Source organism: Geotrypetes seraphini, chromosome 2 (assembly GCF_902459505.1).
Source record: "Geotrypetes seraphini chromosome 2, aGeoSer1.1, whole genome shotgun sequence".
Classification (NCBI taxonomy): Eukaryota; Metazoa; Chordata; class Amphibia; order Gymnophiona; family Dermophiidae; genus Geotrypetes; species Geotrypetes seraphini.
Genome location: NC_047085.1, coordinates 375,592,560 through 375,619,092, shown reverse-complemented (window position 1 = coordinate 375,619,092; position 26,533 = coordinate 375,592,560). Strand labels below are relative to the sequence as shown.

Sequence of the window (26,533 nt, the reverse complement as noted above, 5' to 3'; positions counted from 1 at the left end):
AACTTGAGAAGATGCAGTGAAGCTGTACACTCCTGTTTCAGTTCAACTTATTTGTGTGAATCTGCATTTTCCCATCTGAAAATGACAGAGTACACAATGTTCCAACATGACAGATGAACATCTCCAGGATTCCCTGAGACTGGCCCTCGTGTAATATTACCCAACTTCAAAAAGCTGGTGGATGAAATGCAGGCTCAGACATCTCACTAATGAGCAAGAGCGAAATATTAAAGATTGAGCAAGATCAGCCTGGATCAATACTCCACCTAAATTTAACACAAATTACTCAATAAAAGTTAAAGAAAGTTATTACTCAATAAAACTTTAGGAAAAAATGTACTTTCCATTTCCCCTTGCAGTTCTTACTGGATCTTTGTCTCTCTGTTTTGTTTTTGCTTAATTTGCTTAACAGCTGATCACATCCAAGTAAGGTTCATTAGACATTGGGGGGGGGGGGCAATCCTCCAACTTTATTGGGTTAAAATTTAATTTGAAACTTACCCCCTCTTTTACAATGTCACGCGGCAACAGCTCTGAAGCCCTTTAAATCTGTATGGGTTTCGGGGCTGTTGCCGCACGGCAGCCACTAGCGCGGCTTTGTAAAAGAGGATGTTAATTTTCACGGTGGTAGATCACCGGCACTTTTGGCCGGAAAAAGTAGATCACGACCTGTTTGAAGTTGGATATGCCTGCTGTACAGTATTTCACGCCTCACATTTTTAGCAGTACTGTATTAATGTGCTATGTTGCCACTTAGTGGTTGGATTGAGAACTGTACCATCTATCTAGCAAAATAGTGTTGTAACCATTGCGTTGATTGGTCAAGTCTAGAGTAGGATGCAGTATATTCCAGCATATTTACCTTCTGTGTGAGAACCTTCTGTTTTCAGAGCTTCACTCAGCTAAGTATGTAGTGCTGCGTACGTCTAGCAGTGCTATAGAAATAAGTAGTAGTAGTAGCTTGAGATACCTCAGAAGTTGACTTTTCACTGATTCAATTAAGCTTAAAAAAAAAACCATTTTAATAGAACTATCACACAATTCAACAACTTCATTCCAGTCATTCTTGTCTTGATTTCATCCTTCAGTAAGATCTATGTTTTTTCTAAAAATTTCCCCCCTCCCCCACCCTCAGGTAAATGTATTCTTCAATTTCAATTGCCTATTAAGAGGCTTGAGACATATACATAACATAAATTACAATATAACACTAAATGTACAAATAATAAACAAGAACAAACCAACCACATAATAGATTACCATTATAAGTTAAAATTGCAATAAAAATGAATCCCAAGTAGCCTATAAGAAAGGAACAGAAGGTTAACTGATCTGAAATAAAATGTAATAAACAACTATTGTAACAGTAAAAATAAGCTCACAGCTAAAATCCAGAACAAAGAAAAACATTTATTGATTGATATTTAAAATGATTTAATCAGAAAGAAAAGGCCCTTGCCTGGTTAAATTGCACTGGCTGGCCCCAGAGCAAATATTGTGTAGCACTTAACTGAATGGCCACTGAATATCCATTCTGACAGCTGCAGCACTATCCCTTTAGTCCTGGGATGGTCCCTATTAAATGCGGAGTTAATAATTCTTGTGAAAGTGCTTGCAGTATGGTAGGCAGACATTTTACCCAGGTTAGTTCACGGTGATCAGGTTGGGTTTGTGAAGCAACGCTATGCTGAGTATAATGTCCACAAGTTGTTGGCAGCCTGGGAGTATTGTTTAGATAGAAAGGCAAGATGCTGAAAAAGCATTTGTCTTGGTATCCTGGTCTTTTTTATTTCAGGCACTAGATCAATTTGATTTCTGGGGGTTTTATTTGACAACAGTCAAAGCTTTGCACTCTGGTCCCCAGGCTGCCATTTGAGTTAATGATATGTTGTCTTCTGTGTTTCCTATTACTAGAGGTACTCACCAGGGCTGTCCTCCTCCCCCCCCCCAAAAAAAAAAACTCTCTTATTTTTGCTTTATTTGGAACTTGTTTACAGAGTTTGTAACGAGTTTCCAATATTTTGGGAATGAAAATGGATCAGACTGAGGTTTTGTACCTTGGAATTTGGTGGTGAACTTTTATTTCTTTTGACAGATCCTGAAAAAGTTTTGCCGCGGATGTTGGAGAAGTTTAGTTTGGGGGGGGGGGAAATGGAAGGTTTTAAGTTGACCTATAAGGGAAAGGGAATGGGGACTTGTATACCACCTTTTTGTCGCTTTGGCATTTCAAAGCTGGCATTCAAAGCAGTGGGCACTTGAGGATTAAGTGACTTGCCCAGGGTCACAAGGAGCAGCACTGGGATTTGATCTTACAACCTCTGGGTGCAAAGGCAGCAGCTCAACCAGTGAGCCACAGCCCTCCCCAAACAGTGGCCTTGCCCATTCATATTGACCCCCAGGCCTGGTGAAGAGGGCACTTTTCAATGGGGAAGCCTATCTATATGCTATCTTGCGGTGCAGTTGTCTAGAACATATTCCCAGCTTTATGTAGCAAATATTGCCTCATTGTTGGGAATTACAAAATGAGCTTTTTAAAATTGGGCAAATTTATTCTTATCACTCTTAGGCCATTTGGCTTTGTATCCTATGATAATTTTGTCAAAGGGGCTTTATGTAATGCAGACCATCCCTTTTACTCTCAAAAGGACAGATAAATTATTGGTTGAGTGATTACTGATTCGATTTTTTTTCTGGGGGGGGAGGGGTATCCTTAATTTTGTCTTAATCTTTTATCTTGTTCTCTTAGACGAGGAGGGCTGTCATTGAATCTTTATGGTAAGGCTTGTCATATGCGCCAGATTCATGACTGGCTTCAAAATACTCACTACTATACTCCTTTGGATTTGAAAATACACTTTTCTCCCCATTCCCCTAGCTATGATATGTTAAGAACATAAGCATAGCCTTACTGGGTCAGCCCAATGGTCCATCACGCCCAGTAGCCATTCTCACGGTGGCCAATCCAGGTCCCTAGTACCTGGCCAAAACCTAGGAAATTGTCCAAACCTTTCCTTAAACCAGCTACGCTATCCACTCTTACCACAACCTCTGGCAATGTGTTCCAGAACTTTAACTATTCTTTAAGTGGAAAAAATATTTCCTCCTATTGGTTTAAAAGTATTTCCCTGTAACTTCGAGTGTCCCCTAGTCTTTGTAGTTTTTGACGGAGTGAAAAATCAATCTACTTGTACCCATTCTACTCCACTCTGGATTTTGTAGACTTCAATCATATCTCCCCTCAGCCATCTCTTTTCTAAGCTGAAGAGCCCAAACCTTTTTAGTCTTTCTTCATACAAGAGGATTTCCATCCCCTTTATCATCTTGGTCGCTCTTCTTTGAACCTTTTGTTAAGAACATAAGCCGTGCCTCTGCTGGGTCAGACCTGAGGTCCATCATGCCCAGCAGTCCGCTCACGCGGTGGCCCATCAGGTCCAGGACCTGTATACTAGCCCTCTATCTATACCCTTCTATCCCCTTTTCCTTCAGAAAATTGTCCAATCCCTTCTTGAATTCCAATACCGCACCCTGTCCTATCACTCCCTCTGGAAGCCGCTATAGCTTTCTTGAGATAACGAGACCAGATTGAACGCAATACTCTACGTAAGGTCACACTCTAGGTAAGGTCGCGATACATGGGCATTATAATATTCTTAGGGCTCCTTTTACTAAGGTGTGCTAGCGTTTTTAGCGCATGCACAAAATTACCGCACGCTAAACCGCGCAGTATGCTTCTAGAATAATTCCAGCTTAATGCTGACGTTAAAGTCTAGCACGCACGGCAATTTAGTGCACGCTATTCTACGCGTTAAGGCCCTAAAGCACCTTAGTAAAAGGAGCCCTTAGTCTTGTTAACCATCCCTTTATTAATAATTCCTAGCATCCTGTTTGCGTTTTTGGCCACCGCTGCACATGTACTAAAGACTTTCCTCAGAGATTTAGATGAAGCAATTTAGTTAAAGCTCTATGGGTGGTTTGGGGCTGGAGGTGTAAATCCAATCAGTTGAATAGATATGTCACTGGAAGGTTACCTCTTCAGGAGAATGCCAACTTTCTAGTCGATAATACTTGTCAGGTGTTTCTCACTTGGGCACAGGAAGGTATAACTCATATTCGTCATGTACTAGCTGAGGATGGGCAGGTGTTCCCTATTAGGCACTTGAGAGATGTAAGCTCGTTGATATCTATGGACCAGTTTGCCTGTTTTCAGATTAGACATTATGTTCACTCTTTAGACTTCCAATACCTGACAGAAGATATGCTTGAGCAAGTTAAAGAGGCCTATTTGCTTGCTAAAGAGGACAAAAGTAGCCTATCTTTTTATTATAAGATGTTGTGTGCTAAACAGGCATTTCCCTCTCTAGAACACTGGGCCCAGAAATGAACACGATTTGGGGTTGAAGTCACTTCAGGTATTCTCAGGGGGATTAGTAATTGCTCTCCAGTGAAAGCAGTAAATTCTAATTTAAGGGAACAGATTTATAAGTTTGCTTTCTGGGGTTATGTAGCTTCAAATTGGGCTTTTAAGATGGACATTGTATCTGATATTACCTGTATAAAATGTAATCAAAAGGGGGCAATGCTGGATCATTTATTTTGGTCTTGTGCTACTATTCAAATTTTCTAAGAAAGAGTACATCTTTATATTCTCAGAATATTTTATAAACAGGTTCCCTATAACCCTTCACATTTTTTCTTCTATCATTGTTCAGTTATTTGATACTCTACTAATGCATCAGAAAAGTAATTGCTTTACACTTCTCCCTCCTTATCCACAGGGGGTTAGGTGCAGAGCCAGACCGCAAAGTGTGAAAAACCGCAAATAACTTCTTGGCTGGCTCTGACTCACCCCGCCTCCCTCCCGCCTTAAACATAGAAACATAGAAACAGACGGCAGATAAGGGCCACGGCCCATCTAGTCTGCCCACCCTAATGACCCTCCCCTACCTTTGCCTTGTGAATAGATCCCATGTGCTGATCCCATTTGGCCTTAAAATCAGGCACACTGCTGGCCTCAATCACCTGTAGTGGAACACTATTCCAGCGATCAACCACCCTTTCAGTGAAAAAGAATTTCCTGGTGTCACCTCGTAGTTTCCTGCCCCTGATTTTCCACGGATGCCCTCTTGTTGCCGTGAGTCCCTTGAAAAAGAAGATATCTTCTTCCGCTTCAATGCGGCCCGTGAGATACTTGAACGTCTCGATCATGTCCCCCCTCTCTCTGCGCTCCTCGAGCGAGTATAGCTGCAGTTTGTCTAATCGTTCTTCGTACGGGAGATCCTTAAGTCCCGAGACCATCCGGGTGGCCATTCTCTGAACCGACTCCAGTCTCAGCACATCCTTGCCTTCCTCCCATGCTTTAAATACAAACTCTCACTCAAACAAACCATCTCAGACCTTACCTGGTGGTATAGCGCAAGGGTCTCAAAGTCCCTCCTTGAGGGCCGCAATCCAGTAGAGTTTTCAGGATTTCCCCAATGAATATGCATGAGATCTATGTGCATGCACTGCTTTCAATGCATATTCATTGGGGAAATCCTGAAAACCCGACTGGATTGCGGCCCTCAAGGAGGGACTTTGAGATCCCTGGTCTAGCGGCTTTCAGGGCAGGAGCGATCTTCCTATGCTCCTGCCCCGTGCAGATCACTCATAGGAAATGGCTGCGGGGAGTTCCTATGCCCTGCTAATCGTGCAGTTAAACCAGGTACTAATCTGCAGGGAGGATACCTTGTCTGAATTCCAAGTTTTTTTTATTGCACAGGTAGAAAATTCAAACAAAATAAAGGAAAACTTAAGTTTGCTCAAAAAAATACAAAAATGCAAATATATAAAGAAAACAAACATAAAATATAACTAACTTCTTTCACAAGATCTCATACACCCAAGGCACTACTAGCGCTTCTTTCGTGCCCTTACTGGGGTGGTGCATTCATCATTGGTCTTTGAGACATATACATAACTAATGTTACTGTTCAATTTAAGCCAGTGTTTCTCAACTCGGTCCTGGAGTATCCCCTTGCCAGTCAGGTTTTCAGGATATCCACATTAAACTTGCATAAACTTGATTTGCATATATTGCCTCTATTATATGCAAATTTCTTTCATGCATATTCATTGTGGATATCCTGAAAACTTGACTGGCAAGGGGATACTCCAGGACCGAGTTGAGAAACACTGGCTTAAATTGAACAGTAACATTAGTTATGTATATGTCTCAAAGACCAATGATGAATGCACCACCCCAGTAAGGGCACGAAAGAAGCGCTAGTAGTGCCTCGGGTGTATGAGATCTTGTGAAAGAAGTTAGTTATATTATATATGTTTGTTTTCTATATACAGGTAGAAAATTAACAGGCACTATACCTACTGTAGTCGGTAGAAAGGGGGGTGAGGAAAAACAGATTAAATCTTGCTGAATTGCTGCCACAGCAGATGCTTCCTCTGACTCCTTTCATTATTTTCTTTCAATTGCATTATTTTTCCGAACCCAAGAGAATCCGTGCGTTTGTCAGAAGCCAATGAAGTTTGATCATCCCCCCAGGATGAGTTTTGCAGCTACATTCTGTAGAATCTGCAGTCTGTATATCTGTTTCTCTGGAAGTCATAACAATGCGAGATTATAATAGTCTAGCAGTGTCGGAGCAGTTGTTTAAATTACTTTGGATTTTATATGGTTGTTGCTCTTTGCCTTACCCGTAGCCTTTTCAGTGTCTGTCTTTATATATGGGGTTGTCTAAACTTGGGGCTCCTTTTACTAAGTTGCGGTAGCGTTTTTAGCGCACGCAGAATATTAGCGCACGCTAACCCCGCGCTACGCTAGCGCAGCTTAGTAAAAGGAGCCCCTGGATTCATAACTGCGTTCAGTTTATATTTTAACTTTATAACCCACCTAGTTATCTGTTTGAGTGGGAGATACATATAGAATTCAATGCAAGTTAAATTTGCATGTTGTGTTGTGTTGGTCCCAGCTCTGGATTGTTTATCTCTGTTTTTAGTTCAGGTTATTCGTCTGTGTTTTGACCTCCTCCTGGAGAATTCCTGACCCACTTGCTTCTGTGTTTCTGCTATAGCAGTGGTCTCCAACTCAAACCCTTTGCAGGGCCACATTTTGGATTTGTAGGTACTTGGAGGGCCTCAGAAAAAATAGTTGATGTCTTATTAAAGAAATGACAATTTTGCATGAGGTAAAATTCTTTATAGTTTATAAATCTTTCCTTTTGGCTAAGTCTTAATAATAACATTGTCATTTATAGCTAAAGAGACATATGATCTAGAAACTGTTTTATTTTACTTTTGTGATTATGATAAACATACTGAGGGCCTCAAAATAGTACCTGGTGGGCCGCATGTGGCCCCCGGGCTGCAAGTTTGAGACCACTGTGCTATAGCCTTTGCATAAAACCTTCTTTGACCTTAAAGTTGAAAGCATAGTAGTTAAAAAAAAAAAAAAAAGGCTCCATCTTCTGAAATCCACTATACAACAAGCAGTTTAAAGCTGATATAATTCTGGAATGGTAAAGTCTATTTCCTCTATCAATTAAGACAATATAATTGCTGTAGAGGTGGAAGATCAAGGCTTCAGCTTTTTGCACCTTAAATGGATGGGAATAGCAAAAGTAGAAGACGGGGAAGACAATGAATGACATGCCTGCTCTTACCGTATTTTCACGCAAATAACACGCACCCGTATAAAACGCGCACACGTGTATAGCGCGCAGAAATCACGATGATAAGCACAAAAACTTTGGTATAACGCGCTCACGATTATACCGCGCATGCTGCCCGACTCTCCGTTCACCCCCCCTGACTTCCGTGCACTGCCCCGCCTCTCCGTGCGCTGTCCCGACTCTCCGTTCACCCCCCCTGACTTCCGTGCACTGCCCCGACTTTCCGTGCGCTGTCCCGACTCTCCGTTCACCCCCCCCTGACTTCCGTGCACTGCCCTGACTTTCCGTGCGCTGTCCCGACTCTCCGTTCACCCCCCCTGACTTCCGTGCACTGTCCCCCCTTGAAGGTCTGTCCCCATCCTGAAAGCCTGATGCCCCCCCCCCCCGACGTCCGATACATCCCTCCCCCCGAAGGACCGCCGATTCCCCAACAATATCGGGCCAGGAGGGAGCCCAAATCCTCCTGGCCACGGCGACCCCCTAACCCCACCCCGCACTACATTACGGGCAGGAGGGATCCCAGGCCCTCCTGCCCTCGACGCAAACCCCCCTCCCCCCAACGACCGCCCCCCCAGCCGAACCGCGACCACCCTGGCGACCCCCACGACCCCCCCACCCCCCTTCCCCGTACCTTTGGTAGTTGGGCCAGAAGGGAGCCCAAACCCTCCTGGCCACGGCGACCCCCTAACCCCACCCCGCACTACATTACGGGCAGGAGGGATCCCAGGCCCTCCTGCCCTCGACGCAAACCCCCCTCCCCCCCAACGACCGCCCCCCCCAAGAACCTCCGACCGCCCCCCCAGCCGACCCGCGACCCCCCTGGCGACCCCCACGACCCCCCCACCCCCCTTCCCCGTACCTTTGGTAGTTGGCCGGACAGACGGGAGCCAAACCCGCCTGTCCGGCAGGCAGCCAACGAAGGAATGAGGCCGGATTGGCCCATCCATCCTAAAGCTCCGCCTACTGGTGGGGCCTAAGGCGCGTGGGCCAATCAGAATAGGCCCTGGAGCCTTAGGTCCCACCTGGGGGCGCGGCCTGAGGCACATGGTCGGGTTGGGCCCATGTGCCTCAGGCCGCGCCCCCAGGTGGGACCTAAGGCTCCAGGGCCTATTCTGATTGGCCCACGCGCCTTAGGCCCCACCAGTAGGCGGAGCTTTAGGATGGATGGGCCAATCCGGCCTCATTCCTTCGTTGGCTGCCTGCCGGACAGGCGGGTTTGGCTCCCGTCTGTCCGGCCAACTACCAAAGGTACGGGGAAGGGGGGTGGGGGGGTCGTGGGGGTCGCCAGGGGGATCGCGGGTCGGCTGGGGGGCGGTCGGAGGTTCTTGGGGGGGGACGGTCGTTGGGGGGGAGGGGGGTTTGCGTCGAGGGCAGGAGGGCCTGGGATCCCTCCTGCCCGTAATGTAGTGCGGGGTGGGGTTAGGGGGTCGCCGTGGCCAGGAGGGTTTGGGCTCCCTTCTGGCCCGATATTGTCGGGAAGTCGGCGGTCCTTCGGGGTGGGGGTGCGAGTGGTCCTGCCGGGGGGGGGGGGTGTATCGGACGTCGGGGAGTCGGCCGGGCAAGAGGGCTTGGGCTCCCTCTTGCTCCGATCGCGGGTGCGGGTGGGAGCGCGTGCGAGCGGTCGTTCGGGGTGGGGGTGCGAGTGGTCCTGCCGGGGGGGGGGGGATGTATCGGACGTCGGGGAGTCGGCCGGGCAAGAGGGCTTGGGCTCCCTCTTGCTCCGATCGCGGGTGCGGGTGGGAGCGCGTGCGAGCGGTCGTTCGGGGTGGGGGTGCGAGTGGTCCTGCCGGGGGGGGGATGTATCGGACGTCGGGGAGTCGGCCGGGCAAGAGGGCTTGGGCTCCCTCTTGCTCCGATCGTGGATGCGGGTGCGGGTGGGAGCGCGTGCGAGCGGTCGTTCGGGGTGGGGGTGCGAGTGGTCCTGCTGGGAGGGTGAATCGGGCGTCGGGCGGGGTGGGAACTATGTTTTAAAACTTTTGTATACCGCGCTCACGCATATAGCGCGCGAGGGGTATGCGCGGTAGGTAAAAACGCGTATAACGCGCGCGTTATATGCGTGAAAATACGGTAGTTTCCCTTGTAGATATTTCTGTTTGTTTTTTTTATTTTTGTTCAGCTAAGCTTGTGTGGACATATATGAATTCCATAACCCTCCAAATCCAAGGTTCTCATCTTTATAGCCAGCCTCTTCCCCCTCCCCGTGCCCTGCCTCCTTTTCCAAGAGCATCAGACCGTAAAGTGATAATGGCTAATGACATCATTTTGCTGGCTTTTGTCAGAACTTTTAAATAAGTTGGTCAGTCAGTGTCAATTTTTTTTGTAGACAACAAATATCTATCATGTTGTCGATGTCAGAATGGTCTTTGCTGTTGCAGGCAGACTTAAATATACAGATGAAACCAATGTCTGCATCCCATCAGTCAGCCAATAGACAGTTCTCATACTTTAAGAAAACAAAGATATATGAGCTGCTTCCTCTGTCTAACCCTGTCCTCGTTTAAATTATTCAAATTTAAAAAAACAGCAATGGAAATTCTGGGCAGAATTTTTTTTTTTTTTTTTTTCTTAAGCAAAACAAGGATTTGATTCCTTCCTGCCTTTTTTTTTTTTGTTTGCTTTTTATTTTAGTCATCATGTTTCTGTTTCAGACTTAGGCAGCCCATCTGGGTAAAGGAGACTTCGTTTTCAGCTGTTAGTGTTTGTACCCATCACACTTTCCTACCAACCCCTTCCCCACTTTCATTTTCTCAAGAGATTTACTACTGTTTATCAATAATAATAAAATGCTAGAGGCGCATGCGCTCTTGAAAATTTGTGAGCGGTGGCGCCGTGAGATGTGCTTCTGTGCCAGTCCTCACGGCGCCTGCGCGTGACTGTGCAGAAGACACCAGCGACTCCTCCCTCCCGCTCCTCTTCAATGCGACCTGCTGAGGTTCGCCAGCTGCTGTAGCGAACCTCGCAAGCCGCTCACCACCTACGTGCAGAAGAAGGAGTCGCCGTGTCACCTCCCGCCCTCACTCGCCGCTGCCGCCGCCGATCCTCCTCTTCAGAGCAGCCTGCGATCGTGGCCGGCTTTAAAGAACCTCGCAGGCCGCTCTCCAGCTTCAGTAGCACGCTCCCTCTGACGCACGGGATCACGTCAGAGGGAACGTGCTACCGAGTTGGAGAGCAGCCTGCGAGGTTCGCTAAAGCCTGCCACCACGATCGCAGGCTGCTTTGGTGAAGAGGAGCAGGCCATAAGACGCCTGGATGTTGGGAGGGTAAGAAGGGAATCAATATCGGGAGCCAGGGGGAAAGGGAAAGGGGGCTGCTTTGGGGGGAGGGGTGTGCTGGGGAGGAGACAGAAGGGGCCATGGAGAGATAGGGAAAGGGGGCTGCTTTGGGGGGAGGTGTGCTGGGGATAGACAGCTTTGCTCGGGGGGGGGGAGACAGAAGAGGGCCATGGAGAGACAGGGAGAGGGAAAGGGGCCTGCTTTGGGGGGGAGGTGTGTCCTGGGGGCAGACAGCTTTGCTCGGGGGGGGGAGGCAGAAGGATACAGACAGCGGCCAAGGAGAGAGAGAGAGAAAGAAACACAGACAAACAGACAGACACATCTATTCTAGCATCCGTTAATGTAACGGGCTTAAAGACTATTTATTTATAAAGTGGTACCAGATGCACGCAGTGCTATACAATAAACATGTAAGAGACGGTCCCTGCTCAATTTGTTTTTCTTAGGAAGCATGGATTGCAGTTCCCTTTGGAGCAAGGTTGCCAACTCCAGAAAATATTATTTACAGTTATGCTGTTATCCAGATTTTTTTTTCTTGCCAACCAAATGTTTTTAAGGGCACACATTTTGCTGTTTCCTTTTTGTGCATAGCTGGACTTCTTAGGGTTAATGTTATAACAGGGTGCCTAGGCTTTGAGGTGCAGAAGATGCCTATTTTATAAATATACATAGACACCTATATCTCTTTATATAATCCTAGAACAAATCCTGCAGTGATCATGCCCCCAGACAGATTGAAAGTGCCACACTGAGGCACTTTTACTAAAGTACATTAAGCAGTGAATGCACAAATTAGCACACACCGTTAATGCATGAGCATAGTAACCGTTACCATAGAGAGAGTCCACACTAATTCGTACGTTGACTACATCCTGTGTTAGGGGTGGGAACTGAGCAGGTTATAGGTGGAAAATGGGTATGAACTGCACATGGTATTTATCCCATACTATCACTTCTAGAGTTAGCGCAGGTACACTTACCAAGGAGAGACATGAAGTATATCCGTGCTAATTGCAAAATATTTTAATGTGCAGTAAAGAACATTTCAAGTTTCACGGGACTTGAAACCGTGAGACCAGCCCAAACTTTCTGTACCACGTGGCTCAAGATTACATGAGAGCCGAATCACAGTGCTAGGAAAAAGGGAAAGGCAGCCTACAGATGGGGGGGAATAAGAGCAGTGAGAAAGTGGGTGAATGCTGGGGAAGTCTGAAAGAGGGCAAAGGCTGAGGGGAGGATATGAGTGAGAGATTAGGTGATGGCTGGGTGGTGAGTATGTGCAAACAAGGGAGAGACAGGTATGCATAGGGTTACCATAATTCTGCCCCCAAACCTACCCCCATACAAACTGAGCAACCTCGTCTCCTCTCCTCCCTTCCCCCCACTGTAGGACGGGTATCTCTCTGGTAGTAGCAGGGTCACCCACAGGTGGGAGCTGCATCAATCGCAGTCCCACCATGGAGACCGATGGTCCGGGGGGTAGGAAAGGACCCAGCTGTGCCTGAACTTGAGGCCATGACTAACCTCCAAGCAAGTGCAGACACGATGGAATTGTGCTTATTTTCAGATGCCCTCCTGACGCGGCCCTAAGCTCAGGCAGAGCCGAGCCTTCCCTGCTGCCTCCAGCAGCTCTCAGTCGGAGCTCTTACCACCAGTACCCACTTCGGGACTGAAATTCATGCAGCTCCCACTTGCAGGTGACCCCCGCTGCCCACCCAAAGGTTAAAAAAAATTTTGGCTTGGCTCAGAGAGAATCCAAAATCCAGACAAATTGTCGGATTTTAGAAAATTGTCTAGATACCCGAACAGTCCTCTAATAAGAGGACATGTCTGGATAAATCTGGATGTGTGGTAACCTGAGGTGGGGAACCAGAATGTGGGGATATGTGAAACAGAGGCAATTGCCTCTTTTTCAGCAATTCATAGGGTGCTATCATACTAAACTAAACTAAACTAAACCTTAGGTTTGTATACTGCGCCATCTCCGCGAGCGCAGAGCTCGACACGGTTTACAGAGTTAAGAGGAAAGGAACTACAATGAGGGATAAAGGAGACAGCTGACAATTTTCTCAAATAGCCAAAATATTCAAATACTGTCATCCTATATATATTCCACAATTCTAAACAGTATTGTTTAACATTTGTATTAGCGTGATTGAAAGGTCTTCAGAAGTGGCAGCTGATAGCCAAGTGTTTTCAATGGCTAATATTCAACTTGTTGGCACTGGGCCTCCTTATAAGACCTGCATTATTCTATTATTGTGCTCTGTGCTAATAAATATTTAATGCTTTAACTTAAGTTTTATACTTTTTTAGTATTAAATATCTCAGCAAGTGTGTTGCTTATATCGGAAAGGGACTGTCATACAGCTGACAGCATGTTTTGGAAAGGGATACTACTGGTTTTTAGCAGTGATTTGCAGAGGCACTGTAAGAAACTGATATACTAAAGGTTTTTTTGCCCACAAGACGCAAGATAGGAAAAGAGCTCATAGTAAGCCAGTTTCTAAAAGATCTATTGCTGATCTGGAAGGGGATTTCCCCCCTTAACTGGGGATGCTGTTGGAAGAATGGGGGGTGGAAGAAGCAAGAGAGGCCTCCACTGCTGGCTCCTAAGATTTTGTGAAAACTTGTCAAGGCTTGCAATATTGTAATTTAGGCATCCCAGTGTTGCTTTCCCCTTTTCCTTTCCTTGATTATTTTAATTGTACACCACTTAGTTAAATGTTTTATTTGCGGTATAGTAAATAAATTTGAACTGTGAAAACAGATCTGCGATGGTTCCACTGCTTCTCTCCAAAGGCCCTGTGCAGAGTTCCGCTTCTCCCACAGTCCTTGTAGCTCCTACCCTCCTCCCTACAACTATGCAGCCTCCCACTGTCTTGATCCTACGTACTCTCTGTACTGGAAGGGAAGGGAGAACTGTAAAGGGCTAAACATTTTGCTCTGTGTCAGTGTGACAGCTAATGAGAGCTATTCAAGAATGGTTAAGTAGGAGTGTCCAGAGCCAGATCCAGGCATAAGTGTAGCCCTGGGTGAATATTATGCACTAGAAGGTACGGAGTACTGCATATGTTTCCCCATGAGAGCAAGCAAATGGTGTAAAAGCTGCAGTTTAAAATTATCAGTGCTGTATTCTACAACTTGGAAAGAGGAGGGGTAGCCCTCATCTCAGGCTGCACAGAGTTGGCAATTGGTGTATTAAGAGAGAAGATAACTGGAAACAATAGAGCAGTGGTCTTAAATGCAAACCCTTTGCAGGGCCATATTTTGAATTTATAGGTACTTGGAGGGCCTCAGAAAAAAAATAGTCAATGTCTTATTAAACAAATGACAATTTCAAGTTTAATGGTTTTTTTGATTAATCGCTTAATCATATTTCTAAGCGATTAACAATTTAAAATTACAATTAATGGGAGTCAATACAATACAAAACTACCGTATTTTCACGCAGATAACGCGCGCGTTATATGTGTTTTTACAAACCGTGCATAACCTTGTGTGGTATACGCGTGAGCGCGTTATACAAAATTTTTTTTACATAGTTTCCCCCCCCCCCAACGTCCGATTCACCCCCCCCCCCCGCCGCAGGACCGCTCGCACCCCCACCCCGAAGGACCGTTCGCACACACCCGCACCCCCACCCCGAAGGACCGCTCGCACGCGCTCCCATCCGCACCCGCATCCCCACCCTGAAGGACCGCTAGCACGCACTCCCACCCACACCCTGAAGGACCGCTCGCATGCACTCCCGCCCTCTTGCCCCAGCCAACCGCGGCACCCCCGACACGATCGGGGCAAGAGGGAGCTCAAGCCCTCTTGCCCCAGCCAACCGCGGCACCCCCGACACGATCGGGGCAAGAGGGAGCTCAAGCTCTCTTGCCCCCCCCCCGACACGATTGGGGCAAAAGGGAGCCCAAGCTCTCTTGCCCCGCCGACTCCCCAACTCCCCGACAATATCGGGCCAGGAGAGAGCCCAAACCCTCCTGGCCACGGCGACCCCCTACCCACACCCCGCACTACATTACGGGCAGGAGGGATCCCAGGCCCTCCTGCCCTCGACGCAAACCCCCTCCCCCCAACGACCGCCCCCCCCCCCCAAGCACCTCCGACCGCCCCCCCAGCCGACCCGCGACCCCCCTGGCCGACCCCCCCACGACACCCCCACCCCCCTTCCCCGTACCTTTGTGTAGTTGGCTGGACAGACGGGAGCCAAACCCGCCTTTCCGGCAGGCAGCCAACGACGGAATGAGGCCGAATTGGCCCATCCGTCCCAAAGCTCCGCCTACTGGTGGGGCCTAAGGCGCCTGGGCCAATCAGAATAGGCCCGGGAGCCTTAGGTCCCTCCTGGGGGCGGGGCCTTGGGCACATGGTCGGGTTGGGCCCATGTGCCTCAGGCCCCGCCCCCAGGAGGGACCTAAGGCTCCCGGGCCTATTCTGATGATCGTGTCGGGGAGTCGGCGGGGCAAGAGGGCTTGACGTTAGAGAAAAGGCGAACCGCTGGAAGAGGAAGCAGCGCAGGCGCAGGGCTCACGGAAGGGCCGGGACCGCCAAGAGAAAGCAGCAGGCCACTGGTAGGAGCTTCTACATGATGGGGGGGGTCGGGAGGCTGTGGGGGTGCGAGCGGTCCTTCGGGGTGGGGGTGCAGGTGGTCCTGCGTTGGGGTGAATCGGACGTCGGGGGGGGGCATCAGGTTTTCAGGGTGGAGACAGGACTTCAAGGGGGAGAGGAGAGTCGGGGCGGGCGAAAGGAGAGTCGGGGTGGCCAGAGGAGAGTCGGGCGGGCGAAAGGAGAGTCGGGCGGCGACGGGAGAGTCGGGCAGCATGCGCGGTATACGGGTGTGTGCGGTATATAAAAATTTCTGTACATAAATTTGTGTTTTCCGCGCGCTATACCCGTGTGCGCGTTTTACACGGGTGTGCGTTATCTACGTGAAAATACGGTATATATAATGACATTAGGGATTAAAAGTTTAACTTAACAAACTCATATACACAAGGAAAGAGGGGAGGTGAAATACAAAATCAATATAGAAAAGTAGAACAAAAAGGGAAAAGTACAAAAGGGAAACAAATAAAAGATATAATATGATACAGTAAAAATAATTTGACCTATGGACTGTTTAGTTAATTACCAAAAGGCATCTCTAAAGAGAAATGTTTTTAAATTACTTTTGATCTCTAGATTCTGCTCTTCTCTTAAATAAATTGGAAGGGCATTCCAAGTCTGAGGTGCGGTAACAGAGAAAATAAATTGCCGTCTAGTATTAATAACCTTAAGAGACGGAATAGTTAGTAAATTCTGTTCGTTGGATCTCAGAGTTCTATTTGGAGAATAAGGAATTCATAATTTATATATAAATGCTTGGGTTTTATTAAGGAGAGATTTGAAAGTGAGTATGCATAGTTTGTATGTTATCCGGTGGGTATCCAAAGATTACTGGTTGTAGATATAGGTCATTTCTGGATAGGACTTTTATGTTTCAAGCAGGTAAACAGCAGTCCTGGTTTGGTTATATTAGTGAAGCCAGGTTGACTTACGGTGCTTTTCGGATAGATTCATTTCCTAAATAGAAATTACACTAATTGTAATAACTCTTTAATAATTGCAATAATTGTACTCTGATTATCCTTAAGAAATATATTGTACTTTTGTTATTTGTATTTTGTACTTCGCTGATTGACCAGCTCTCTTCGATGTAAACCACTGAGAAGTTGTCAGATTGTGGCGGTATAGAAGAATAAAGTTATTATTGTTATTATTATTACTTTCATATTAGGCCTGTTTTGGACTTATCATTTTTATGGACAATATCCCATTTAATATTCAGGTACCATTTAATTGGCTAGTGCCACAGGTATAAAAAAAAATTAAATTATAAGTCCAGTTGGGGCAGAGAGAGTGCCTGCATATAAATGTAAACCACTTTGATTGTAATACAGAAAGGGGATATAGTAAATCCTCTCCCACGCCCCCCCCTAATTGTCAGAAAAATTATCCAAATAATGCTACTAAAAATCTCTGCATTCTACCTCTGCACTATTCAGATAGTGCTGAGCAATCTTGAGCAGAGCTGGGAGTTACCTCTGAGCCAGTCTCCCTTCCTGGGCCACCCATCAACTTCCTGCTCATTCTGTTCCCAATTCCAAAATGGAGGCCGCAACCTTCTGCAGCAGTCTCATGAGCCTGCCAAGGAAAGTCACGGCCACCATTTTCAGAAAACAGATAACAAGGGCAGGAGAAACTCTGGATGCTCCAGACCACCAAGGCTTTTAAAATGTAGGCCTAAGGACAGAACTAGTGAGCGACCCAAGAGGAGAGGACAGGTGTGATGGGAGGGGGAAAGATGGACTTGCAGCAATAGTTTGGGGGGGGGTTATAGTTTCAGTTTCTACCAAAAATACACAGGTATTTTGGGTCAAAACCTGAACCCTGGTTTCTGGTCAGTTTCAGTACCAAATCCAAAATGGAAATTCGATCAGCTGTCTGGAAGAGATGACGAGATGGCGTTAGCACTGGATAAGTTTTGCCTTATACTGTAGTACTTTGCTGAATGCAGTCATTGATGGTTTAAATTTCCACTATAAGGTCTTAAGAAAACCCTTGCTGTCTAGATAAAATAGTGAAAACCACCATCTTCGTGGAAAAATAAGATCACTTTTTTTTAACAGTATAACGTATAAAATGACTATGTTCTGTTTTTAGACCAAATGTCATCAGTATTGGCCTGATCCACCAGAAGTCATGGAATATGGTAACTTCCGAGTGAAATGTCTGTCAGAAGACTGCACGCTCGCCTACGTGTTTAGGGAAATGCTGGTTACAAATATTGAGGTAGGTGCTTGTGAGCCTTACTTCTGTTTCTAAGTAAGCAATAACAACTTGCTCTATGGTAAACTTGCATCACTGCATGATCCTTCTGCCATGCACAGACCAAGTACAGTAGAATTAGTGATACCGCATAGAAGTGACTTACTGCATTCATAAACTACTCAGTGTGGGGGAGGGGAATGAGCACAGCCATTATACAGAAGATTGAGACAAGAGCTGCTGACTTTGTGTAAGTAAAATTTTGCATCCAAGGTTAATGTAAAACTTGGTCACACCGATCTCGTTCCTGGGTGTCATTTTATAAGGAAAAATGCAGGAAAGTGAAAAGCATTTGATATTTGAATTCATCTGTCTTGTATATTCATGTTTTATCAGAGACACTGATGTGAAATTACTCCAGAAAAGCACCTACTTCATAAAAATATAAAAAGCGTACAAGGACTGGATGAGCATTGACATTCTGCCCGGGATTTTAGTTTTGGTTCAGTGTGTGAGATTTTCATGTATACGAAGAGAATCCTAAATAGGCTGACATTTCCTCCATGTGGTTTGTTTATGTTTATGTTTATGTTTATTTATTCATTTGATGAATCGCTTATCTATAATTTACTAAGCGATTTACAATAAGATACATAAGCATTATAAAACAAGTTACTAATATTATATACAAGCTAAAATCAAAACTCATAAGCAGACAAACACTTAAACATTTTAAGACAAACTTAATCTTTTTAAAAGACATATTAATAGTATCCAGTACTAAATAAAAAACCGACTTATACACGGACAATACTAAGACACATAATGATAAAAAGGGGGAAAGTTACATTATAGATGTTGCGAGAAAAAAGGGAACATTCAAGGAAAAAACATAGGGAGGGATAACTTGACTGCAGCAAAAGAGTATTTCTATTAAAGATTAAAAGCATCTTTAAAAAGGAAAGTTTTTAATTTATTTTTAAAAAGACTGAGATCCTTTTCATTTTTTATGTATTGTGGCAAAGAGTTCCAAGTCTGGGGGGGCCACAATTGAGAACATGTCATGCCGTCTGGTACCTACCACTTTTAAGGAAGGGACTGCCAATAACCCTTGTGCTAAAGAACGAAGAGAACGTGATGAATTATGTGGGATAAGCATCCGATTTATAAATGAAGATTCATTGGTGGTTAGAGTTTTAAATACTAGCAATAAGATTTTGTATGTTATGCGGTGCGTAATAGGGAGCCAATGTATTTTGAGAAAGTGGGAAACTTGAGTTAAAATGTGTTTACTTGTAAACAGGACAGTGCATTGTATATTTTAACAACAGCATTCCTCCAAAGTTGTGTGGGTATAAAATATACTATTTTAAAACTAGCATATTAGAAGAGAATGCATATAATTAGAAAAGTGAACGTTTCAGTCATGAACACCCATTAACTAAATTAGTCATATACCAAATAATGTCCACCCAAAATGAAAGTCTCAGTTCCAACGAGTTGGAATGTCTTAAGATTAATGACCTGTTTGAGACACCAGTGACTAATTGAAGCAGATATTGCATCAGGGATTTATTTACATTCTTTAATATTAGGTACTTTTACTGAAGTTTTCATTTTGCTACTTGTAATCCAGGGGTCTCAAAGTCCCTCCTTGAGGGCCGCAATCCAGTCGGGTTTTCAGGATTTCCCCAATGAATATGCATGAGATCTATGTGCATGCACTGCTTTCAATGCATATTCATTGGGGAAATCCTGAAAACCCGACTGGATTGCGGTCCTCAAGGAGGGACTTTGAGATCCGTGTTGTAATCATAGGGTAGAGCAGGTGTTAAATCTGTCAGCACTGGTGTGCTGCAAGGGCTGAATATGGGTGTCTAGTTTATACAGGCACTTAGTCCCTTATGCTGCCCTTATAAAATATGCTTCAAATAAACCCCTTTTTGGACTTTACATATAGAGCCTAGCCAAGCTAAATGCCCATATACACGAAAAAAGTAATTTTTCTCTCCCTCAGTTACTAATTGATAAGGGAGGGCAAAGGCTGTAGCAGGGGGATTCAGAGGCCATGTAATGTGAACATGGACTTGTCCGATAATAAGGCCCAAAGTAAGGCTTTGGATACCTAGGAGTGGCCTCTGGAAACCCAATTCACAGCTATGTGGTCCCAATTGCTACTGACAAAAGCAGTTTTGTACCATTCTACATTATCCTCATTGTAGCAGTTCAAAGCAGATAGCAAAAACCTTTCTTTTCTGTGATGCCTACAATTAATGTGAGCTCTTTAGCTCTGCTAGGGGATCACTGATTTACACATGCCCTTCCTAGTGTGCTGCCCCCACTTTCCTATCAAATATTGTAGTTCAATCCCCCATTAACCCTTCTCATCTGTGTTTCTGTTTTCTGCTATATTCTCCTCTAACTGTAAAATGTAAGCCACTCAAACAATTCATTTGATGGGAGGCGTACAAACCTTGAATAAACTTGAACTGATGAACTATTAAAGAAATTTTAACAAGAAGTCACTGGGAGCCACTGGGCCCAGAGAGGAGCCACACTGAATTTCTACTTGGGGACTAGATAATTTAATTGGACAGCTCTAGTAGAAGGATGATATTGAAAGGGGGCAGAATTTGGGCAGAAGAGTGGAGAGGAGTAGAGAAGGGCATCTCCTCTCTCCCCTGGTTTGCCTGTGGGTACCCAGAATTGAAATTTGACAGTTATTGTGAATAAACCATTTGCATCCCATGTACTGACTAAATGTATCTTTATTGTAAACCGTTTCTATCCCATGTACTGTCAAATGTATCTTTATTGTAAACCGCTTCGAACTTCACGGTTTAGCGGTATATAAGAAATAAATTATTATTAAATCTAAAACGAGCAGAGGTTTCTGTCCATATCAACATGATCTCTGAGAGCTGCAAGGTATCCCGGGATTGTTGCCTTCAACTTTTCTGGCCTTTCATAACATTTCCAGAGAGGTCACTCCCTGAATACTATAAATACCTATAATTGCATAGTGTTAGAATATATTGATAAATCCCTTGCTTATTTTTTTTTTTTTTAATCTCTATTTAGTTTTCAAAGCCAACAAAAAGTGCAATACAATATACATACAATTAATAATAATCAGATAAGCACTTATAATCAATCAGTATCAATACAAAAATAAATCTCCCTCTCCCATCCAATATTTTCCATCAGAGAATAATACTAAACAAAAGATATACCCCCTCCCCTCCCCTGGATTCCTTGCTTATTTAAAAAGTTGGTAAACAGTGGGGTAGGTAAATCCGTTGTGTCTGATTCCTACTCGCTCACCCTGTGAAATAGGCTTGAAGGTTGATGTTCTTAATTTGTCATATATGATTATGATTATTGAGATCTTCTTTACCACTACTAATAGCTGGGGAGTCAATTCAGAGCAGTTTTATATATATGAATCACACTGTTCACATTTCTAGTGTCCCCACTTTTAAGAGTTCTTCTCTTCCTGAGAGTACCTAAAGCAGTGTCGATCTGCAGTTAATCAAGTGTAGCAAGGTTTCTGTCTTTTCCTAGAACAGTGAAGAATTGCTCTTAAAGCTGTCAACAATGTTGAGTATGGCTGGATAGAGCTGTTGTCTTACTGCATTACAATTTCATCAATCACATTAAAGTCAGTAATGGGCATACGGATGGTATGGGCTCAGTAGGATTAGGACCGCTAATGCCATACTTTGTACTTTGATCCAAAAGGTCAATTCTACCCATCTCTTATAAGAGATAGAGGGGTAGATGCCCCACTGGTTCTAGTCCAATGATTTCCAAACCTGTCCTGGGTGGACCCCAGCCAGTCAGGTTTTCACGATATCCACAAAGAATATTCATGAGATTAATTTGCGTACACTTTCTCCGTGTTATGCAGATCTATCTCATGCATATTAATTGTGGATAACCTGAAAAAGTTATGGCTGTGGTTCCCCCAGAACTGGTTTGGGGAATTACTGCACTACTCATTTTATTTCTGTAATCATGTTGGCTCTAGTGTCTGATTTTTAACTTTCTCGCAACACCCCTACCATGCAGCCATCTCCTTTCAACCCTCTCTCTCTCATTCACCTGCCATGAAGCCATTTCATCTGACTCTCCCCCTGCCATGCAGCCAGCTCCTTCTGGACACTCTCTTGAGATATGTGTACCATGGGTTGGGTACTTCTGTCCTAAAGTTTGGCATTCTTGTCCATTCTGAAGACATAGTCTAGAACAGTGTTTCTCAACTTCTTCAAGCCAAGTACCCCCTAAGTCTAGCAAATATCAACTGAGTACCCCCACCCAAGCTCCGCCCCTGACCTGCCCAAGCTCCACCCCTGACCCACCCACATAATAATAGTACTATTTGTAATGCAATTTCTTCCATCCATTTTTCATATGCACACAATATAATCTTATTAATGCATAATGGTAACCACAAAATTTAAAAAAACAAAGCACCCTGTACGCAGAGAAAATCTTAATTATCATTTATATTTGGGGGGTTTTCAAAGAGGTCAAAGCAGATGACTTTAAAATATGCACTGTCACCTCAGTAACAACTATAGAAAATAGACAAATATAGTGCAAAATATAGATAGCAGATATAAATTCTCAAAACTGACACATTTTGATCACTAAATTGAAAATAAAATCATTTTTCCTACCTACCTTTGTTGTCTGGTGATTTCATGAATCTCTGGTTGCACTTCCTTCTGATTGTGCAGCCAATTGTGCATGCTTCCTCTCCTCCAGACCTCATTCCCTTCCCCAACCAGCATCTCTCTCTCTCTTCCTACTTCCTTCCCTGCCCCCATTCCCACTCACAACTAATATGCTCTCTTCCAATGCACTATTTCACCCTCCCCTCCAGCATGTAGCACCTTTCATTTCCCTCCTCTTCTCCTTCGAGTCCAACAGCACTTTTCCCTTCCCCTCCCCTTCTGCTAGGCCAAGCAGCACCTCTTCTCCCTTCCCTTTCCCTCCCCCTTGTCCACAGCATCACTGCTTCTCCTCATGTCCAACAGTACCCCTTCCCCATGTCCAGCAGTATATCTCCTCTCCCTAGCAGCAGCTCACTGCATGCTTTTAACTTCCTCAATCAGCAGCCATTAGCATTAGTTTAGCTGTGGTTCCATCAGGCAGCTGTGGGGCCTTTGCTAGGCCGTCCCATCTCCGATGATGCAACTTCCTCTTTCATTGGAGGAGGTCCAGCCTAGCAAAGGCCCCGAGGCTACCTGATGGAACCGTGGTTAAACTAACACTAGCGGCAGTTGCATGGGGAAGTTAAAAGCATGCAGTGAGCTACCACTAGGGAGAGGTACTGCTGAGCCGGCAATTCCATCAGGCAGCCTCAGGGCCTTTGCAAGTCCGGCTCGGTTCGCCTCCGATAATGCAACTTCCTCTTTCGTCGGAGATGGACTGGCCTAGCAAAGTTCACACAGTGAGTTGCTGCTGTTTGGGGGGAGGGGGGGGAGGAAGGCTGGGGAGAGAAGATGAGGAAGGCGGGAGATACATGACAGCAGGAGGAAGGGAGACATACAGCACCGATGCTGCTTATATGCAATGGCAGAAGGAAGTTGGGAGACATACAGCACCAGCGCCGCATACCCCTATGGGTACGCATACCACATGTTGAGAAACACTGGTCTAGAAGAGAGCAGAGGTTCTAGTTGTATGGAGACTGCATGCAATGGGTTGAAAGGAGCAGATCACATGTTAAGAGTGTTCAAAATATTCAATACAGATAATCACACACAGTAAAAGTCTGGCATGGCCATCTTTTACCTAAACAAAGGGCTGCATTAGGGCAACTATAGAAATAACTATATCAACTCACAAATAGCATACATATACATATAAAAATAAATTTGTAAAACCAAGTCAAATAGGATATTCCATAAAATACATATAAAAGGTACATATTCATATGAGAACAAACTAAGCATATAAAAATCTTCAAAGAATGTGAGTAGGCTAAAACAAAACAAGTAAATAATTAATTAATATGACCATTACAAATAATAGCTTGAAAGACATAGAGAGAAAACATATTAAGAGCTAACAGCAACTCACCTAGCAATACTCAGTAATCACATACAGATGGCAGCATCTACTTCAAGATCAGGCTTACACCCCCTCCCCTTTTAAAAACCCACACTAGCGGTTGCCGCTGCAGTAACTGCCCAGAAGCCCAAGGGATTTAAAGGGCTTCAGGGCTTTTGCAGTGCGGCTTTGTAAAAGAGGGGGTAAAAAAGAGAAAAACCAGCTAAAAATAAAGAATATATTTAAAATGCTTTCTAAGTTGGTAAGAATTGAAAATAGCAATGATGCTACATAAGAATTGCCACTGCTGGGTCAGACCAGTGGTCCATCGTGCCCAGCAGTCCGCTCATGCGGTGGCCCATAGGTCAAAGACCAGTGCCTTAACTGAGACTAGCCTTATCTGCGTACGTTGTGGTTTAGCAGGAACTTGTCTAACTTTGTCTTGAATCCCTGGAGGGTGTTTCCCCCTATGACTGTCTCCGGAAGAGTGTTCCAGTTTTCTACCACTCTCTGGGTGAAGAACTTCCTTACGTTTGTTCAGTACTAGTGCTTTAAATGAATACAGGATATCCGGTGCAGTACTTGGAGAGACCCCCCAGGAAAGAGACTTGGGAGTACTGGTCGACAAGTCAATGAAGCCGTCTGTACAATGTGCGGCGGCGGCAAAAAGGGCAAGCAGAATGCTAAGAATGATTAAGAAGGGGATCACGAACAGATCAGAGAAGGTTATCATGCTGCTGTACCGGGCCATGTTGCGCCCTCACCTGGAATATTGCGTCCAGCACTGGTCGCCGTACATGAAGAAGGACACGGTACTACTCAAAAGGTCCAGAGAAGAGCGACTAAAATGATTAAGGGGCTGAAGGAATTGCCGTACAGTGAGAGATTGGAGAAACTGGGCCTCTTCTCCCTTGAAAAGAGAAGACTGAGAGGGGACATGATTGAAACATTCAAGATAATGAAGGGAATAGACTTGGTAGATAAAGACAAGACTGTTCACCCTCTCCAAGGTAGGGAGAACGAGAGGGCACTCTCTAAAGTTGAAAGGGGATAGATTCCGTACAAACATAAGGAAGTTCTTCTTCACCCAGAGAGTGGTGGAAAGCTGGAACGCTCTTCCGGAATCTGTTATAGGGGAAAACACACTTCAGGGTTTCAAAACAAAGTTGGACAAGTTCCTGCTGAACTGGAATGTACGCAGGTGAGGCTGGACTCATTTAGAGCACTAGTCTTTGACCTGAGGGCCACCGCGTGAGCGGACTGCTGGGCAGGATGGACCACTGGTCTGACCCAGCAGCGGCAATTCTTATGTTCTTATAAAACAAAAAATACCAAAAACGTTTTAGTGAATGAAGTCAAATAAAACAAGAAACAATGAAAAAAGAGAGAGAGAGACCTCAGTACTGGGGAACTGCAGTAGATCAATCAACTAGCAGAGTAACCCCGGGCAGACAACTCATATTTGACTAACCTGGTGGCTATGACCTAAATGAGTTCGCCCCATTTATCATAATGTCTCCTCTATCGTGAAGAAATAAATGTGATAGTAAGTTAAAATAATAATAATGTGAAAACTTTTCAATATACTCTCCTCATCTAGCGGATCTTCAGTTTTTCTTCATTGAACCAAAAAATGAGTTATCAAAAAAACAGTATGAGTGAAAATCCAACTTATCTTAGTCCAAAGGAAATTAGTCACTGCCTTTATTCACTAAAACTTTTCAGTACTCTCCCCATTTTGGCAAATATAGTGAGGTGCTACGGCCATCTCTATATTTATTGCCAATTTTGGGGGGGGGGGGGGGTATTTTGTTGAATTGGTTTTGGCATTTTTAGGTTTAGTTTTCAAGCCTTTTGGAGGAATAAAAAAGCCAGTTTTAGAAAGTTTAGATACCTGTACAGCAAAAGTAAGTTGGGTATCCAGGATCAGCGCTGCGTACATCTGGTAGCACTATAGAAAAAATTAATAGTATTAGTATGATACCTAGGTAACGGAAGGAATCTACCAGTACAGCATACTTTGCCTTAAACCGGTCAAACAAAACCAAAATAAACCCAAACATCCACTTTTTTAAAAAAATGGTGTATGAAACAAAATTTCAGATTCACCCCATTGGGAATGGGATATGCCTAACAATTACAGACTGATAAGCCTGACTTCAGTGCCAGGCTAAATGGTGGAAACAATTATAAAAAATAAAATTGTGCCACATGGAAACAAACATGATTTAATGATACAGATGTGCCGAGGGAGATCTTGCCTCACCAACTTGCTTGACTTCTTTGAAGGTGTGAATAAACATGGGGATAAAGGTGAGCCAGTTCATATAGTGTATCTAGATTCTCAGAAAGCTTTTGATATAGTTCCTCATGAGAGGCTCCTGAGAAAATTAAATTCATGGGATAGGTGACAAAGTTCAGTTGTGGATTAAGAATTGGTTATCGGTCATTTTTCTCAATGGAGGAGAGTAAACAAAAGAATAGCCTTACTGGGTCAGACCAATGGTCCATCAATCCCAGTAGCCCGTTCTCACGGTGGCCAATCCAAATCACTAGTACCTGGCCAAAACCCAAGGAGTAGCAATATTCCATGCTACCAATACAGGGCAAGCAGGGGCTTCCCCCATGTCTTTCTCAATAACAGACTATGGACTTTTCCTCCCAAGAATTTGTCCAAACCTTTCTTAAAACCAGCTGCACTATCCGCTCTTACCACATCCTCTGGCA

General features: G+C 44.7%; 1 protein-coding gene across 4 annotated transcripts in view; it reads left to right on the top strand.

Moving 5' to 3' along the window:
- Nucleotides 1-26,533, top strand: part of PTPN3 (protein tyrosine phosphatase non-receptor type 3) — a 710,747-nt gene that overhangs the window by 617,005 nt on the left and 67,209 nt on the right. For all 4 annotated transcript variants that reach the window (XM_033930629.1, XM_033930631.1, XM_033930630.1 and 1 more), the window contains one exon: nt 17,642-17,770. In XM_033930629.1, the coding sequence (XP_033786520.1) occupies nt 17,642-17,770 (129 nt within the window). The remainder of the gene's footprint in view (nt 1-17,641; nt 17,771-26,533) is intronic.